General features: G+C 35.3%; 1 protein-coding gene across 1 annotated transcript; it reads left to right on the forward strand.

Moving 5' to 3' along the window:
• The first annotated feature begins 3,318 nt into the window (after positions 1–3,318).
• LOC140862699 (uncharacterized) lies at positions 3,319–5,470 on the forward strand. Its single transcript, XM_073265731.1, has 6 exons — positions 3,319–3,823; positions 3,878–3,957; positions 4,025–4,075; positions 4,222–4,786; positions 5,066–5,244; positions 5,366–5,470. Exons 1-6 carry the CDS (start codon positions 3,319–3,321, stop codon positions 5,468–5,470), a joined length of 1,485 nt encoding a protein of 494 aa, XP_073121832.1.
• Positions 5,471–18,753: the final 13,283 nt, after the last annotated feature.

An 18,753-nucleotide genomic window follows, 5' to 3' on the forward strand; every position in this document is an offset into this window, starting at 1 on the left:
CTTGTTTTATTCCGTCTCTTTCTGGTTTTTTTCACGAAGTGTCTTCCTTCTTTTGATGCGGATTATCACCAGATTCTCGTTGTTGAATTACCAGAACAGAATTTCTTTTGCTCTTTAGCTGATGAGACCGAAATTGTTGAAGTGACGAATTGCTAGAGACGACTGATTCAGAGTATGACCGAACAGAGTAGCAGCTCCATAGCCAAACCGATTCAGTTGTGTTTGTACAGTTGAGCCGATACGGTTTTGAAGAATCAGTTAGAAGAATAGAGTTTGTTTGGAGCAGCAAATTCAGAGTTAGTCCTGAGAGAAGAATTTTTATTGCAGTTTTGACTCTATCTCGTTCTTATGAGATTGAACCGTATTTGATTTCGAGGACGAAATCTATTCTTAGAGGGGGAGAATTGTAATGCCCCGTTTTTATCTTAATGGAACTTATTTGAGATAATCGTTTATTTCAGAATTCAAGAGCCGACTTTTTATTGATCAGGGGCTATTTTGAAAATTTTGGAATTTTCAGTGACTAAAACGCAAAAAAAGAGATCTGTTATAACTTAGAGACTTGACTAAGTCTTCTTCATTTTCCTCCCTTCCTCCTCCAAGTCGCCTATCTCTATTGAAGGCGAGAGAAAAGCTTCCAAGCTTTTGTGATTTTGATTTTAACTCGATCCGTCCGTTGGAATTTGATCTGAAGTTGATATTTGCGATCGCAGCATCGAGTGCTCCGTTTAGAAGTAAGTTTCTCTTATTTCTACGAGGTTTGAATTTTTGGATGTCTTTAGAATTGATTGAAACTCGGAGAGGATGTTCTTGAGGTAGCTGTGATAGTATATCTAAGACGGTTCAGAGAAATATCGACTATTGGATTTGATATGATTTTTCTTATGATTTTCGAAATTTGGATTTTGAGATGTGTTGGGTTTGACTTGGAAATGATGTTAGATGATTGATATAAGTAAATTGAATTGATATTCTGCTGTCTGCGATTTCGGTTTGATCAGTTTATAGCCGTTATGCCGTCAGTTTGAGTTTCGGGATATCGTTTCTATTGATTTGATTATACCGAGTTTGATGAGGTTTTGATATCGATATTGATCTTGTGACTTCTTCTGTTAGATTGATTCGAAGTCCTTGGAGTTGCGAGATTGCAGCTTCGATCATTTTGGAAGATTGAGCCGGTATAGAATCGACTTTCTTACTTATCGATCGTAGAACTGGCATAAATATTGAATTGAGATTTGTTGTTTTACAGATTGAAGATTGTGAAACGAAGATTGTGAAACGACAAGAAGGTATAAGACGACTTTGGAATGGAATAGGACGATTAAGTCGAATCCGGATTGATTCGAGTGTCCTAGAAGAAATCACATACTTGAATATTTATATGCTTATTTGAACTTATGATTGAATTGATATTTGAATGCATCAGATTTCATATGCATTCATATTGAGCCGATTGATTATTTATTTTTAATTAGACGATCCGGAAATTATAGCTGAGTGGCCTTGGTAGGTGAATTACTACAAGTGTCGATTAACTCTCTATAATGCTCTGGAGTCTAGAGGTTTAAAATATACCTCGTCCACCTCGAAAGGGGAGTTCGGTGTGGTTGTTGGATATTTTAACCTCGGGATCCCAAACCGAAGAAAGAAATAAAGAAAGAAAGAAGAATTCCTTTTGATTATCTGAGTCTGATAATCCAGAAGTTTTAAAGTCATGCATATCATTTTAATTCCGTAGTTGAATGAATTACTTGAGGAATACATGGAAATTGATTATATATAATGTTTTGATATTATGTGATATTGTATGCTAGTCTCTTTTACTGGGAATATTATTCTCACCGGATTATCCGGCTGTTGTCTTTGTTTGTATGTGTACTTGGCAACAGGTGGGGTAGGACCGAGTCAGAGATCGCATGGCTAGGTGGTCGAGTTGATAGAGTGAGGCCTTGTTGTGTAGAAGTCAATTATGTAATCGAACTTAGATTGTATTCGACTTGTATCGTATTGTATTTTGGATTGTAACTTAGATCGGAAGCATGTGCTACTAGTTTGGATTGGGTGTATAACTTTATAACTACCTTGTAATGTAGTATGCATGTTGGATATGTCGATGCATGTGTTAGATTGAGTTTTGAATGGTGTTGGAATGGTAGAAAGCCTGCCCTGTTTCTGTTTTTCTTTTCTGGGCAGAGGGCGCGCTCGATCGCACGAGTTCGTCGGATCGAGCGCGGCCCTTCAATTGTGGAGGCAGAAACATTTCCTGGAGTGATGCGCTCGATCCCACGAGTTCGTAGGATCGAGCGCAGCACTTGAGTTTCCCGGCAGAACTTGAGGAATTTTTGGTGCGCTCGATCGCACGAGTTCATGCGATCGAGTGCAGCCCTGTTTTAAAAAAAAATAAAAAAATTCCTTTGATTTTAATCTTGGATCTTGTTTGCTTAATTATTGTTTATCCCAAGATTAGATGATTAGAATCGAGGTCTCAGAGATAGAGTTTTATTCATACTAAAACATATTTCCTTATTCATGTAGGACTCTATCTAAGGAAACCTTCAAGACTTGGATGCTAATCTATAAAAGGGGTTTTCACGCACAAGCTAAAAGAGACTTCAGACGTACAATTCTCTGCGCATAGACTGAAGAATTCCATTGAAGAATTTGAAGAATTCTGAAGCAAGGCACCCGCACGAGTTTTAGGCTATGGGAGTTGCCGTTTGTGTTGAATACATCAGAGACAACACTGTGGAAATTGTGTTGTTGAAGATCTTTTCTGTCTCTTCAATTTAGGCTATGGGAGTTGCATCCGATTTCTTTTATACTCTGTTTATTTGGGATGCAAGTTTGATTTCTCGACTTGTTGAGAAATTTAGGATTTAATGACTTTTTGTAAAATCACTAGGATTACTTTGTAAGACTGATCTTACGTTTACTAGTGATATTTAGCCCTAAGGCACCCGCACGAGTTTTATAGTCGTGCAAAATTAACTACTTGTGTTTTATTTACGTTTTAAATTTTCCGCTGCACTGTGTTTTCTGTAGTATTATAACACGAAGTACAACACTGCCTATTTTACATAACGAACCACGTACACCATTTCTTTCACGTGGTATCAAAGCCACCACTTGACTTTACTAAGTGAGTTCCTGATTTGTGTTACAGGTTAGTTATGGATACTCCGTACACAAGTGCAATCCGTCCACCTATTTTGGATGGGACAAATTACGGCCCTTGGAAATTGAAGATGAGCATGTACATTCAATCAATTGAGTCCAGGGCTTGGCAACGTGTTCTTGACGGGTTGGACACCACCTATGAGAGATGATGAAGTACCCGGACCAAAGCCAAGAGCACAATGGACATCCGATGAAAATACTGCGGCTATTTATAATGCAAAAGCTCTTAATGATATGTTTAATTATGTTGATATGAATATGTTTAATCTAATTGGTACTTGTACTTGTGCTAGGGATGCTTGGGAAAAACTTCAAACCCATTGTGAAGGCTCGGCAAGTGTAAAGAAGACAAGGATGCATCTCCTAACTTCAAAATTTGAGAAATTGAGAATGGAGGAATCAGAGACCATCATAGAATATAATGGAAGATTGAAGAGTCTTGCAAACGAAGCATCTGTCCTTGGTGATCCTATTTCAAACGAGAGACTTGTGTCCAAAGTGCTTCGTTCTCTCCCTAAAAGATTCCACACCAAATTTTGTGATATAGATGAATCCAAAGATACATCTCTAATGGGTTTGGATGAGTTGATAAGTTCTCTTCGCACATATGATATGGAGATGAAAGCCGAAGATGACACTAAAGGTAAGTCTATTTCCTTTCAAGTATCTAATGATGTTTACAATGATTTTTTTGAAGTTCAACAAGAAGTGAAGGAATCTGATCTTGAAAAAAATTCTATTGCCCTGATTTCAAAGAAATTCACTGATTATCTAAAGGTAATGAAAGAAAAGAAGGATGTGAAAAGTGCACAACCTTCGAAATTTCCTAAATTGCCTACTTCAGAGAAGCCTTAAAATCCAGCTAATACTCGAGGACCTCGTCAAAGGTATGAAGGTAAGATTCAGTCCTCAATTAAAAGTTTTGATAATGTTCAATGCAAAGAGTGTAAAGGATATGGACACTATGCATATGAGTGTGTCAATCGCCTTCGAAAAGGTATGAATGTTTCTCTGAGTGATGATGAATCTGAATAAGAACAGGAAAAGGCTGAGCAGGCAGATCTTATATCTTTTACTGCTTTGATGGAAAGTAAGAAAAATGTTCATATTAATCCTCACGGTGTTGGCTCCGGTGTTGCAACACCTGGACGCAACAAAGTTCAAAAATCTGTTTGTTTTGTTTCTTCTAACCTTGATAATTCCAGTGATCATGAAGAACAGGTAGCTGATGCTTATACTCTGGAAGGTATTCAAAAACTCTATGAAGAGGTGTACTGTGATTGGATCAAGAGAAATCAGTTGAAAACAACCCTTACAAAAGAGAATACTGAATTGAAAGCTCCGGTGTCTAGATTGGAGGTTCTCATGAGTAAGAAAGATCTGGAATTAGGGTTGCTAAACTCAGAACTTGAAAGAGCAAAAACAACACTTGTTAAATTTAATTCCAGTTCAAGCAAACTTGATTATCTTTTGACTATGGGTAAAAATGATAAGTTTGGTCTTGGTTTTAAAGAAAGTGTTTTTGAAACTGGTGAATCTTCCAAAACACCTGTGTTTGTGACGGAAGGCAGTGATTCCTTGAACCATCCTTCAAACGCTTCTAAAGGTAAGAAACCCATAGTGGAGAAAACTGTTCCTGTTCCAAAACAATGGAAGCGTCCTTTTGTATGTCACTATTGTCTAAAATCTGGTCATATCAGGTCTTTCTGTCGCAAGTTTAAAAATGATTATATTGTGTGGGAATCTAAGCATGTGTTGCCTCCCATGTTGCCCAACACCAAGCGCAACACTGGCAGAAATGGACCAAAAGTGAAGAAAGTATGGGCACAAAAATCTGATGTTAAAAGTTTTGTTATTTATACTTCCTTGAAAGCTAACATTGCAGGTAATTGGTACTTTGATAGTGAAAGCTCTCGGCATATGACAGGTTTGAAAGATCACCTCATGGACTACATCGAACATAATGGAGGTAGAGTGACGTATGGAGGTGGTGCAAAAGGAAGAATAGTTGGCAAAGGAACACTCAATGTGGAAGGGTTTCCAAAGCTTCATAATGTGTTGCACGTTGAAGGACTTAATGCGAATTTAATTTAAATTAGTCAATTGTGTGATGATGACTTGCATGTGAAGTTTGATAAGAATACTTGTGAAGTTTTTGATAATACTAATAATTGTATTATGAAAGGGACAAGATCAGTTGATAAATTCTACCAACTTGGTGAGGAATTGGCATGTAGACACTCAAAGGTTGATGAGTTTAGTCTATGACGCCAAAAGCTTGGACATGTGAATTTCAAGACTTTAAAGAATTTGAGTAAGTTTGAAGCTGTCAGAGGTCTTCCAAACCTAAATTTTGGTGTTCCATATGTTTGTGGTGCATGTCAAAAAGGTAAGCAAACCCGTGTTTCGCACCCCGTGTTACAACACTGTGGGACAACACGGTGTCTTGAACTTTTACATATGGATTTGATGGGTCCCATGGAAGTTGAAAGCTATGGAGGTAAAAAGTATTCTTTGGTATGTGTTGATGATTTTTCTCGTTTTACATGGGTAAGATTTCTAAGAGAAAAATCAGACACTTTTGATGTTTTTAAGAAGTTGTTTACCAAGATTACTAACCTACATACTTTGACTGTAGCAAGGATTAGAACTGATCGTGGAAAGGAATTTGAGAACTCATATTTTTCTTTTTTGTGTGATAAGAAGGGCATCTCACAGGAGTTCTCTGCCCCAAAAACTCCTCAATAGAATGAAATTGTCGAAAGAAAGAATAGGACGTTGTAGGAGATGGCTAGGGTAATGATGAGCTCAAAAAATATCTCCAAGAGATTTTGGGCAGAAGCATTGAACACAGCGTGCCATATTTCCAATCGTGTTTATTTGAGAAGTGGATATTCAATGACTTCCTATGAAATCCTCATGGGAAAGAGACCAAATCTCAATTATTTTCATATTTTTGGCTGTGTGTGCTATGTTTTGAATGATAGAAATCACCTAGCAAAATTTGATTCCAAAAGTGATAAGTGTTTGTTCCTTGGTTATTCTATAAATAGTCATGCATATAGGATGTATAACCTTAGAACCAGAACAATTATGGAATCTATTAATGTTTTCTTTTATGATGGTGCAGATCAAAAAGGAAAAACTACTGAAGATGATATTGAAGGCTTGCTGGAAATTCCTCACGAAGAACACAGTGTTGTTCCATATTTTGCAACACCAAACACAACACTGGTTCCTCCAGAAACTGTTCATGAAGAAAATTCTCAAAATAATGAGGAAACTGAGGTGTCCACTAAAAAGGACATTCCAATCAAGATACAAAAAAATCATCCATCATCACAGATTATTGGAGATGTTCATGGAACAAGGCAAACCTGAGCTAAGGACAAAGTTGACTACCATAAGATGGTTGGGTTAGTATGCATGAGTTCCGTATACTCACAGGTAATGCATTCTTGTTTTGTCTCCAATATTGAACCTAAGAATGTCAATGATGCTTTGAATGATGAATTTTGGGTAAATTCCATGCATGAAGAACTTGAACAATTTGTCCGAAATGATGTTTAGTTTTTAGTTCCACCTCCTGATCATGGTAATGTCATTGGTACAAAATTTATTTTCAAAAATAAAATCGATGAATCAGTAAACATCATTAGGAACAAAGCAAGGTTGGTTGCTCAAGGGTATACGCAGGTTGAGGGGTTGATTTTGATGAGACCTTCGCTCCTGTTGCCCGCATTGAGTCAGTCCGACTATTGCTAGCAATTGCATGTCATATGGGTATAAAACTTTACCAAATGGATGTGAAGAGTGCGTTTTTGAATCGTATTTTAAATGAGAAAGTGTATGTGAAGTAACCCAAAGGCTTTGAGGATCCACACCACTTGGATCATGTTTACAAGTTGAAGAAGGCACTCTATGGCTTGAAGCAAGCTCCGCGAGCTTGGTATGGTAGGTTGACCGAGTATTTGCTCGAAATTGGCTTCAAACGAGGTGAGGTTGACAAAACCCTTTTTATTCAACAGGCCAAAGGTGAAATTCTTATTTGTCAAGTTTATGTGGATGACATTATCTTTGGTGTTGGATGACATTATCTTTGGTGCTTCTTCTCAAAAGCATGTTGATAGTTTTGTTGAATGCATGTCTTCTACGTTTGAAATAAGCATGGTAGGAGAATTAACTTACTTTCTTGGATTGCAAGTTAAGCAATCAAGTGATGGTATTTTTCTGTGTCAAAGTAAGTATGCAAAGAATTTGGTGAAAAATTTTGCAAAGAAAATGTTAAGAACATGAAAACTCCAATGAGCTCGAGTGAAAAATTGGGAAAAGACAGTGTTGCGGCTGGTGTTGACAACACCATGTATCGCAGCATGATAGGGAGTCTTTTGTATTTGACTACTAGTCGTCCTGATATCATGTTCAGTGTATGTTTATGTGCTAGGTACCAATCTGATCCAAAGGTAACCCATTTAAAAGCTGTTATGAGAATTTTGAAATATGTTTCGAGCACATTGGATTTAGGATTGTGGTATACAAGGGAAACCAACACTAATCTTGTAGGTTTTAGTGATGCTGATTGGGCTGGTGATGTTAATGATAAAAAGAGCACTACGGGTGGGTGTTTTTACCTTGGCAATAATTTGGTTTCTTGGTATAGTCGTAAGCAAAATTGTGTGTCACTTTCGACTGCTGAATCTGAATATGTGGCAGCCGGAAGTTGTTGTTCACAACTTCTTTGGATGAACCAAATGATTGAAGACTATGGCTTTAAGAGTGAACCCCCCATTGTTTATTGTGAAAACTCGAGTGCTATAGTTGTAACGCCCCAAAAATTTATTATCGGATTAATTGGCAATTAAAATAATTATTGAGTTGGAAAAATAATTATTACTGCCAAATGAGTTATAGAGTGTATTTACAAAATACACGTGCCAATTAGTCAATGAGTTTGACTATTTCTGGATATCTGATAATATTGACATTTTGAGATAATTATTGAGATAATGGAATTAAAATAATTATTTATGCCAGATAATTTAAATTGGAGAAAATAATCAGTTTGGGTGACTGGTCAAAGCCTTAGATTGACTCAATTTATTTATTGGGAATTTATTGGTCTAGTTGACATGTCAAAGTTCGCTATTTCAGATAATTTTAAAAATGTGTTAAATTACATATTGGAGTAAAATAACACAAGAGCATTAAATTGGATTGGACCGGGTCATTTTAGAACCAATTTTCTATGCATAGTAAGTATTTTTCCTCTTTCACGCACAAACCCCAAAAACACACACTAAACCCTAACCCCATTCACGCCTCTTCCGTCGCCGGCCGCCGCCCTTCGCCATCGATTGACCCTCCCATCTTGTATCTCTCGTCGAGGCGGTCACAACCATACCAAGTATTGTGATTTTTGGTGTCCGATTTGCCGAGCACGAAGTCGAGAAGGAGTGGCCACTATTCATCGTCTTCCTCGCGCATATTGATCGGAGTTTTTCTCTATTGGGTTGGTTTTTGAGATGCTATATGGTATTAGGTGATGTGTAGAACATTTTCTAAGCTTGTAGAAGCTTTTTCCGTCGCGAATGGTGCAGATCGGAGCTCGGGAAGCTCACGCCTCCGCCGCCTATTTTTCGCCGATTCTGGCAGCCAGTGTTGTCCATTCCGATCGTGGTTTAGTCCATTAGAATCGTCTCTTCGAGATCTTCAATACTGAAAAATTTCAGAATTTTTGGAGCAATTTTGGCCATCGCCGCCGCGCCGCCGCCATCGCCGCCGTCTTCCCCAATTTCCGGCGACCTCCGACTAGTTAACCATTTTTTACCGGTTCGACGTGATAGATCCGAATATCCAAGTTTTGAGTCATGATTCGAAATCATTAAGCGGTGAGAGCACAATAAAGTTCGATAATTTTTGGTCAAAGTTTGACCAGAGTTGACCAAGGTTGACTTTTGACCATCATATGATTTTTCGCAGATCGGAAGCCTGTTGAGGATAATTAGAGGCAGAAATCAGCAGATTAAGGATTTGATCTTCCAGAATTGGATAATTATGAGATTTTCGAGTCCTGATATGCGCAACCGCAACTGTATAGGTTTTTCGTGCGTTTTAAACGCAAAGGCATGTTATACCCTTCCTTGCTCACACCGTTTAGATAAGTATATTCATTGTTTTGATTATTAAATTGTGTTGTTGCATTTGTATGTGGATATGATATCTCAGATTTTAACTTATTCACGTTTTTATGTAATGTGGATGATTTTTCTGCCATGGCTAGGTCTTAGTTGTTGTTCAATGGTTGATGGTTGGATTAGGTCCCTTTGGGTGTTGGTTTAAGATGTCTTGAACTAGAGTCGGCTAGGTGAATAGTTTCATGGTTGTAAGGGTGGTCTATCTAGCGGGCAGCTCAGGCAGGGCTCAGGCGAGTGGGTCGTCCTGGTCGGGTAAAGTATATTAGGGTCATATGTTATGATTTGGTTCCAGATTATTTTATTTTGGGCTGGGTAATTTATTTAGTAGTCCAAGTGTTTGGTTTATTCATTGGGCCAAGTTTGTTATTGGACATAAGATGTTTATTGTACTTATAAATTTATTTATTGGGTCCAAGATGTTTATTGGGCTTAATATATTTATTGGGCTTGAGTTGTTTATTTGAGCTAAAATGTTATTTGGGTTTGAATGAATTGATTTAGCTATTGATTTAAGCTTATTGGACTTAAGATAGTTATTGGGGGCTTAATCTATTAATTGGGCTAAATTTGTTAAGGGGCCTAAGTTGTTTAATTTATTTAAGTGAGCTAAATTCTAAGTCGGTTTAAGTACTATTGTACCAATCTAAGTCTGATTGGGTCATTTTAAGTGTGATTGAGCTAGTCTAAGTATTTTTGGGCCAGTATAAATGTTAATGAGCCAGTATAAGTTTATGGGCTTTAGTTAAGGGGCAGCAACTCGAACTAGCCAGCGGCAAACAAAATAGTCCGTAAATATATATTTAATTGATGTATATGTATATTTTCATATAAGTATGATTTTTATTATGAAAAATGAATTAAATATATATTTACGGGTAAAAATTTTAAGAAAATGATATTTCTAAGTTCATGATTCATGTATTTTTATGTTAAGCTTATGGGCATGTAAAGAAATATATTTTTGGAAAGTTGAGGTGATTTGTGGCACTTATGTTTATGGGTTCACGGATCTCCAAAGGTTGGGCGAAGTGACACTCATGTTTATGGGCCTACGGATCCCCAAAGGTTGGGTGAAGGGGCATAGGAGGCGTAGGGAAGCCCCAAAGGTTGGGTGGATCTCGCCACCAAGTACGTTGGTTTATAGATTGATCAATCGCTTATGTTTATGGTCACACCTCACTGATATGACCCACAGAAAATGATTTTTATGTTTATGACATGCCAATGTTGATGTTATGTATTATGTTACGTATTATGTTATGATTTAGATTACGACGCAGTTTATGCATACGATTTTACGATCATGCATGCATTAGAATCCTCAGGTTATTTTTATATACATTATGTGCTTGCATGTGGTTTTATTTAGTAGTACTCATTATTAAAGGTAGAGTATGCTGGGCCTTTAGGTTCACTAGATCTAAATGGTGTGCAGGTGAGTTTTATGTTATTCAGGAGGTTGTAGTCCCGACTGGTGGTGAAGACGTCTGTGCATCCGTGGCGAGCTAGCACACCTGTGACCTTCGCCATCTCATGTTTCAGTTGATTTAGTTTATGATGAGATTTTTATGTATTGAGCTATTTTCCGCACATGTTTACTGTTCCTCATTAGTTTGCATACTTTTGAGATTATAGTCGTTTGCATGGATTTTAACCTGTTCGAGTTTTTTTTTTTTTAACTTTTAAGATGCAATCAATTTTTATTATGAATTAAATTTTATGAAAATCTATTTTAAGTATAGCTGCATATATGTATGGGCATATATGAAATATTTATTATAAAAAAAATTCCTTCGAGTTTGGGTCGTTTCAATTAATATATCAAAGAATCTAGTTCAACACTCATGCACAAAACACATTGACATTCGTCATCACTTTATTCGAGATTTGGTAGAGAAAGGTATGATTCGAATGGAGTTTGTTGGAACCAATAACCAATTGGCAGACATTTTTACTAAAGCATTAGATCATGAGAGATTCTCAACCCTTCGGAGGTCTCTCAGCATGTGTGCATTGTAATCATTTGCATATGTTGTCCTTGGTGTTACAACACCATCGACAACACTGTTGTTTTTTCTTGTCATGCATTTTTAGGATTTTAGGCATTCTGCACTCATTATGTTATGGGTGGTGTTTAAATCTCTGTTATAGTGATTCAATTGATGCCAAGTTTTTCTGCCATTTTTTTTAAGCACACTGACCCTTTTGTTTTCAAACTCTGACTAAACCACCAAGTAGTTGAGGGATGTACGTGTATTCCATGTTCTTGTTCCATGTAAAAGGTGGTTTCGCAAATTCAGTGTTCAGCTTTTTATCAAGTTTGTTGACCAATGTCATAAATACAAACTGTTTCAAAAATCGGAAGAAAATGGAAAAAGCTACCTAATTGAGTCCAACGAAGACTGGTCGATTAGTGTGTAAGCTACCACTTCTGAAATTTTTCTCAAAGACAAGGGTAATCAAGTGTGCAAGTCTCTAAAACTTTTGAAAAACTTTGGTGTTGTTGTTGATGTTGTCAAAACGAGAGGTAACACTACTCTTGCAAACATATCTTTTGCTTGTGATTGCATTTTTATTTTATGTTACACTTTGTTTAGGCATAAAATAGGACATGCATATGCATTTTTGCTAATAGGGTTCTGTTTTTGGGTAAGGTTCCAAATAGAAAAATTTTGATGAATTACCCTATTTACTAAAAATTGATTTTTTGTGATTGATTTTTGTTTCAGTGGAGTTAATCCTGGATGATTTGGGCTGAAATATGTATATTGGATTATTGCCTTATTTATGGGATTTTATCTCTTAAATCTCGGTTTTTAATTTTTGGCCGTTTAGGAAAGTTACCGTTAGTAACTTAGGGAGATAAGGGATCAGGATAATTATGAGTTTGTTAGAGGGAAAATGTTACCGTTTTGTGATAGGGTTTATATATATCGGTTGTTTCCTATTTATCGGATATTATCATCCTCTTGATTCTACAATTCATCCGATTGTTACCTCTGAAAACCCTACCTCTCTCTCACTCTCAAATTTATTCCTATGGTAGGCTTTGATCCTCAAGACATCCGAAGCGAGATGGGCCACAAAGAACCCGATGTTTCCGCCAGTGTTGCAACACCGGAGAACCCATCTTCTGCCTCTTCTCTGCCAATCATTCCAGTCCCCATGGAACCCGTTCCTCTTGCTGTTCTCATGCCTGGTGAACGAGGAAACGAGATCGATGTGGAGAATTTTCCCAATTTTGATGTCCTGAACCATGTTCATCCACCACCACCGATTGTCCGCAGATCAAAAAGGCAAGCAGGGTATGACCCTGATTTTACTCAGTCCAAGAGGTTTTTATAAAGGTCCTCGTATCTCCATGGCAGAAGAAGATCGAAGCTCTGGTGATGATTCAGAGGATGCCGATTATGAATTTGTGGCGAGGAAGAAACCCTCACCCTCTGCAACTGCCTCTGCCTCCACTCCTATTGTTGAATCTTCTTCTGAGAGCGATGATTCAAGATCCTCTGGTAATGTTCCTCCTAAGGATAATCCTGCAGACACTGTACCTCAAGAACCTACTGGTTCTGATGAAGATGCCACTTTGGCACAAATTTTGGAAATCCTTAAGCAAGGAAAGGCTTCTTCGTAGTTCCTCCCTCTTCTCATCTCTCCGATGATGAGCTTGATGTTGAGATGTTGGAGGAGTTTGCTGCGAGCAAAGCACATCAAGCTAATGATCCTTCTTCCTCTTCCTCGTCTGCCGACTATGATGCTGACTCTTCTGATAAGAGTGCAGATATCGGTGATGATGAAGACTCTGAAGATATTTTTACAGCATGGATGCTGATGAAGAACCTCTGGACCAAGAGGATGTTTCTACTGCTGATGTTCGTGTTGCTGTTGGTGTCGTCAACACCACAGACAACACTGTTGATGAGGACTATGACATTGATGCTACTCATTCCCTCATGTTTTATTCTGGCGATGCTGCTGCTATTTGGCCTCTCTTCACTCATAGAGGTCTACTGGATGAGAGGAACATAGATGTACGCTCCTATGATAGGTACAATCTGATTGATTTTTCGAAGCTTAGACAGCACTATTCTAATGTTGTTGTTGTGATACCCTACTGTAAAAGGGTGATTCTGGAATTCTATGTGAACCAGACTTCAAGCATTGAAGATCTAGAGTCTGCAAAGTATGGTTTGGTCTATCTTCGGGGAAGGTTGTTTGAGTTTACTCCAGCTGTTATCAACTCTCTATATTCAACCCCCGATGTTGATGAAGGAACCCATCCAGATGTCAATGAAGTGATTTCTGTCCTTACTGGAGGCTTGGTCAAAAAGTTTTCTGACCATTTTTCTGCAGCCAAGTTGACATCATTTTATTCTGCGCTGCACAAGATAGCTGTGAGGAATTGGACGCCTTCCTCAAACTCTACAGTAATTACACGGCCTCAGGCGTTCATTTTTTATGTCATTGGGACTGGGACTCCTTTTAATTTTGGGAAGTTGGTATTCAAGACAGTGATCCAATTTGCTGATGGAGGACTCAAGTCTACTAAGCTCCCTTTCCCATCTTTGATATATGGCATTTTGGAATCTCAGACTTTCATCCGCAATATTACAGAAGATCTCACTGATCAACCTGAGATTTTGAAGTTAGCAGCTGGACTCCTTAAGGGAAATCGAATTCTGGATTTGCCTTGGACTGACACTCCTACTCCTGCTGCTGATGTTGCTGATGTTGCACCCGGTGTTGCCAACACGGGTGACAATACTAAAGAAACAGTGCCTACCCCTACTCCTTTGAAATTTACCACTGCCACTATTCAGCTGCTGATGACTCGTGCATAGGAAAATATTTCTCAAGAACAGGAAGATATTGCCTTCTACAACACGGTCTTGGCTGATTGTCGGAGACAACTTGGAATTTCTGGCCAAACACGGGGAGATAGTGCACAAGATGAAGCTGCTGGTCCATCTGGGACTAAAGATGATGAGGAGGAAGCTACTGATCAAGAGGGTTCACATAGTTCTATTGATCAATTTTAGATTTTGCTTCTTTCCCTTATTCTTTTTACTTCGTTGTTTAGTTTCATCTTTTGGTTAATATAACTGTTTTGTTTGTTCTAGTTATGTGCTTTATTGATCTAAAATATCTTAATTAGACTAACATCTTCTAATCCTCTTATGTTCTGTTATAGATTCCCTAAGTCTTGGTTTGTGTTATCCTTGGTGTTACAACATGAGGGACAACACTTCAGGAGGAGAGTTAAAATTCAGGGGGAGAAGAATTTTTAAACTCAGAGGGAGTTTATGCTTATATTCACTTTTGCAATGTTTTGTCCAGAAAACAAAAAGGGGGAGATTGAAAGGAATATTATTTCTTGAAATTTTGGACCTTATATTAATTGATATTATTTGATTTTGCTTTTTAGACAAGTTACAATAATTGACAAATATTATGTATATATCTCAAATATCTTATGAAATATATTTGCTATGCTTAAATCTTATCTTGATAAGGTAGTTATTAGATATAATATTATTCGATATTATCAAGATTTGATTTGCAAGATTTGATAGAGTTTTATTCCTACTAAAACATGTTTCCTTATTCATGTAGGACTCTATCTAAGGAAACCTTCAAGACTTGGATGCTAATCTATAAAAGGGGTTTTCACGCACAAGCTAAAAGAGACTTCAGACGTACAATTCTCTGCGTATAGACTGAAGAATTCCATTGAATAATTGAAGAATTCTGAAGCAAGGTTTGCAACCATCGTTGTTGCTTGTCCCCGTGTTGCCGTTCGTGTTGAAGACATCAGAGACAACACTGTGGGAACTGTGTTGTTGAAGATCTTTTCTGTATATTCAATTTAAGCTACGGGAGTTGCATCCGATTTCTTTTATACTCTGTTTATTTAGGATGTAAGTTTGATTTCTCGACTTGTTGAGAAATTTAGGATTTAATGGCTTTTCGTAAAATCACTAGGATTATTTTGTAAGACTGATCTTACGTTTACTAGTGATATTTAGCCCTAAGGCACCCGCACGAGTTCTATACTCTTGCAAAATTAACTACTTGTTTTTTATTTACGCTTTAAATTTTCCGCTGCACTGTGTTGTCTGTAGTATTATAACACGAAGTACAACACTGCCTATTTTACATAACAAACCACTTACACCGTTTCTTTCAGATGCAATATGCATGTGTGCTTCGATCGTTAGTTATATATAAAACTCGAGGTACTCTACTAACTGGTTTTATTGACACCAATGTCAAATTCGTCTAGCATATAAAAAATGCTCATTAATTCATTCCTATTATTAAACGACAAATAGGTTGAAATCAAAATTACAATATATGCATAATATGATAGACTCTATTATCATTTTCAATTTAAAATTATAGAAACTGCTTATCAAAATATTTCCATTTCACATGTATCTTTATTCTTTATCTTTTTCAATTTTTTATTTACTTAGTTTTTATTTGGGAAATTTTTTTTGTCATGCATAATTACCTCTATGCGTATTAGGTCATTTATATATATTGTCAAATTTAATTTTTAGTTTATTTTCTTTTACTCTTTTTTTTCGACTTGATGTTGATGTGGTACTGATGTAGTATTGATATGAAGCTAATGTGTGAAATGTCACATCAGTACTCTCGATGAAAAATTATTAAAATTGTCAAAAATCGAAGATATATGATTAAAACTGAAGTTTTAAACATTGAGAAACTAAAATCACAGAAAAACAAACATACAACATCATAACAAAAAAATTTATTTTATTTATTAATTATGTTATACATGCATTGTTTGTGTCTTGAACTCTTGATCACTGATATTATTAATAGATATAAGTCTAACAAATCTCGTATCAATTTGATGTTATTTATCTTTAAAAAAAAAGAAAATAAAAAAAAGTATTCTCTCTGGCTTCCAAAGAATTAAAAAAAAAATAAAAAAATTTGAAACTAAATATTATTCTTTCAGAATATGATTTACTTTCAGACTCAATCGTAATTCAGATGTAAATCAGGGACTAATATTGCAAATCTTGATAACTTGTAGTTTAACCCGTGATAGTGGGAACATTGTACAGTGCGCTAGTTTGACGAAAGGGTACAGGTGTTCTCAGGTTTTATGGAAACTAAGGCTGTTGTTTGGCAGACACTGGTCCACTCCTCTATTTTATTTTATTTAAAATTTATTTATAATACAAGTTGGTCATTATTTGGGTGGATAACGGTCCGTCTAATTCTGTTTACATAATTACACTATAATAAACAAATCATTTAATTACGGTCTGAAATTCGACTTTATAGTATTACAATCTGTTTTATACAGACGGTTTTTATGGTTTTAAAAACAAAAAAAATTCTTTTCAAAAAAAAAAAACAAATTCAAATGATTGAATATGTATCATTATACGATGTATAAATTGGTAATTTAAATTTAATTTTCTATGATTTTCATTGTGTTTTCGAATTTACAAAAAAAAATATGATAATTTGAATTGTCTTAATTCAATCTAATTTTTTTTAGCAAAAGTTATCTAAAAAATTTTCTTATAGTTTTTCTAATTATATGATTCATACATTAAATTATTTTAAAATGTGTACAAACATTTTTAAATAATTTTTTTAGTAAAATTATAATTATTTATACAAATTTAATGAATAAAAAATATAAAATAATTTATATTTAAATTATTAAAATTATATTTACTTAATAATAGACTAAATATGAATAAAATATTAATTTTATTGCAATACTGTTTTAAACGATCGATTTAGTTTGACGTACATAAAATCGTTACCAAACCATAATAATTTTTTTTAAGTTAGAAAACCAAAATAAGAAATTCAGATTATGGTTCGACTTGGTTTTCGGTTTCTTCGGTTTGAATTTTTGATTTTTTAAGTTTAGACCATATTAATTATTAGAAAAAATAAGTTTTTTGGTCCATTAACTTGTCCATGTTTTGGTTTTGTTTCATTAAATTTTTCGATGTGAGTTTTGGTACATTAACTTTTCACTTTCAGTGTTTTTTGTCCAACTGCATATGTGTTAATTTTTGATTGGTCCAAAATTATGACGTGGACCAATCAAAAGCTGACACGTATACAATTGGACCAAAAAACACTGAAAATGCAAAGTTAGTGTACCAAAACCCACATCAAAAAAGTTAATGGACCAAAACTCAAAAAGAGTAAAGTTACTAGACCAAAAAACTTATTTTTCCTAATTATTATGCAGACCCCTAGTCAGTATAAAACTAAGTGAGAAATATATTTTTAGTCATGCATGTCTTTTTTTCCTTTTATGTTTAAAAATTTTGGTTTTATTTCACTATTTCTAATTTTTTTAAATTTCATAATTTTTGTTTGAAAATGTTTATGTGACATTACACACGTCAGTACTACATTATTTTTATGGCAGTGTCACATCACTATCATGTATGAAAAATTACTGAAATTGTCAAAAAGTAACGATGACGGATTAAAACTTAAGTTTGATATCATAAATATCCAAAATAGCATATATGCAAACATATGGATCAAAAATTCAAATTTTCCGATTAAAAAATGAAAAATATATCAATATCATTATGCAATTAGTCTTGATTATAAAATTTTGCTCCTGTAATTTGTTAAAATTTTATTTCAGTATAAAATTAGAGTCTTTTATTTATTTATATTATCGGAACGTTGGCACATGCATGTGATGATATCATGTCTAAACTTGGTAGAAAAAAAAACTCAAATTTGATATCATAAACATCCAAAATCGCGTATATGCAAAACATATGAATTCAAATTTTCCGATTAAAAAATGAAAAATATATCAATATCATTATGCAGTCAGTCTTGATAAAATTTTGATCATGTAATTTGTTAATATTTTCTTTCAGTATAAAAGTAGAGTCTTTTATTTATTTATTTTTTGGGAACGTTGGCACATGCATGTGTGATGTCATGTCTAAACTTGGTAAAAAAAAAATATAGTGAAAGAAAAAAACTTATTGCACTGCTAGTGAAACTTGATAATTTTAAATGGCCAAAAGATGGATTACAATATTAGTTTGTAGTTTTCTATTTAAAAAATTAATAATAATTAAATTTGAAATTTCCTAAATTTTAATTGGTTATTTCAGGTGAAAAAAATAAAATATTATGATTTTTAAAGATAATTTTATTTCAGTTTAAAATAATATTTCTAAAGGATTAGGGAGATTAACAAGAGGCTAGCTTATGGAGGCTCCACTATCTTAAATCTAATTAATCTATTTAAAATTTGTAATACTTTTGGAGACTAGTTCAAATCTCAACCCCACCACCGCGCAAATTGCTCCATATTTTCTGAAATTATAATCTATTT

The sequence above is a fragment of the Henckelia pumila genome, chromosome 4 (assembly GCF_033568475.1).
Source record: "Henckelia pumila isolate YLH828 chromosome 4, ASM3356847v2, whole genome shotgun sequence".
NCBI lineage: Eukaryota > Viridiplantae > Streptophyta > Magnoliopsida > Lamiales > Gesneriaceae > Henckelia > Henckelia pumila.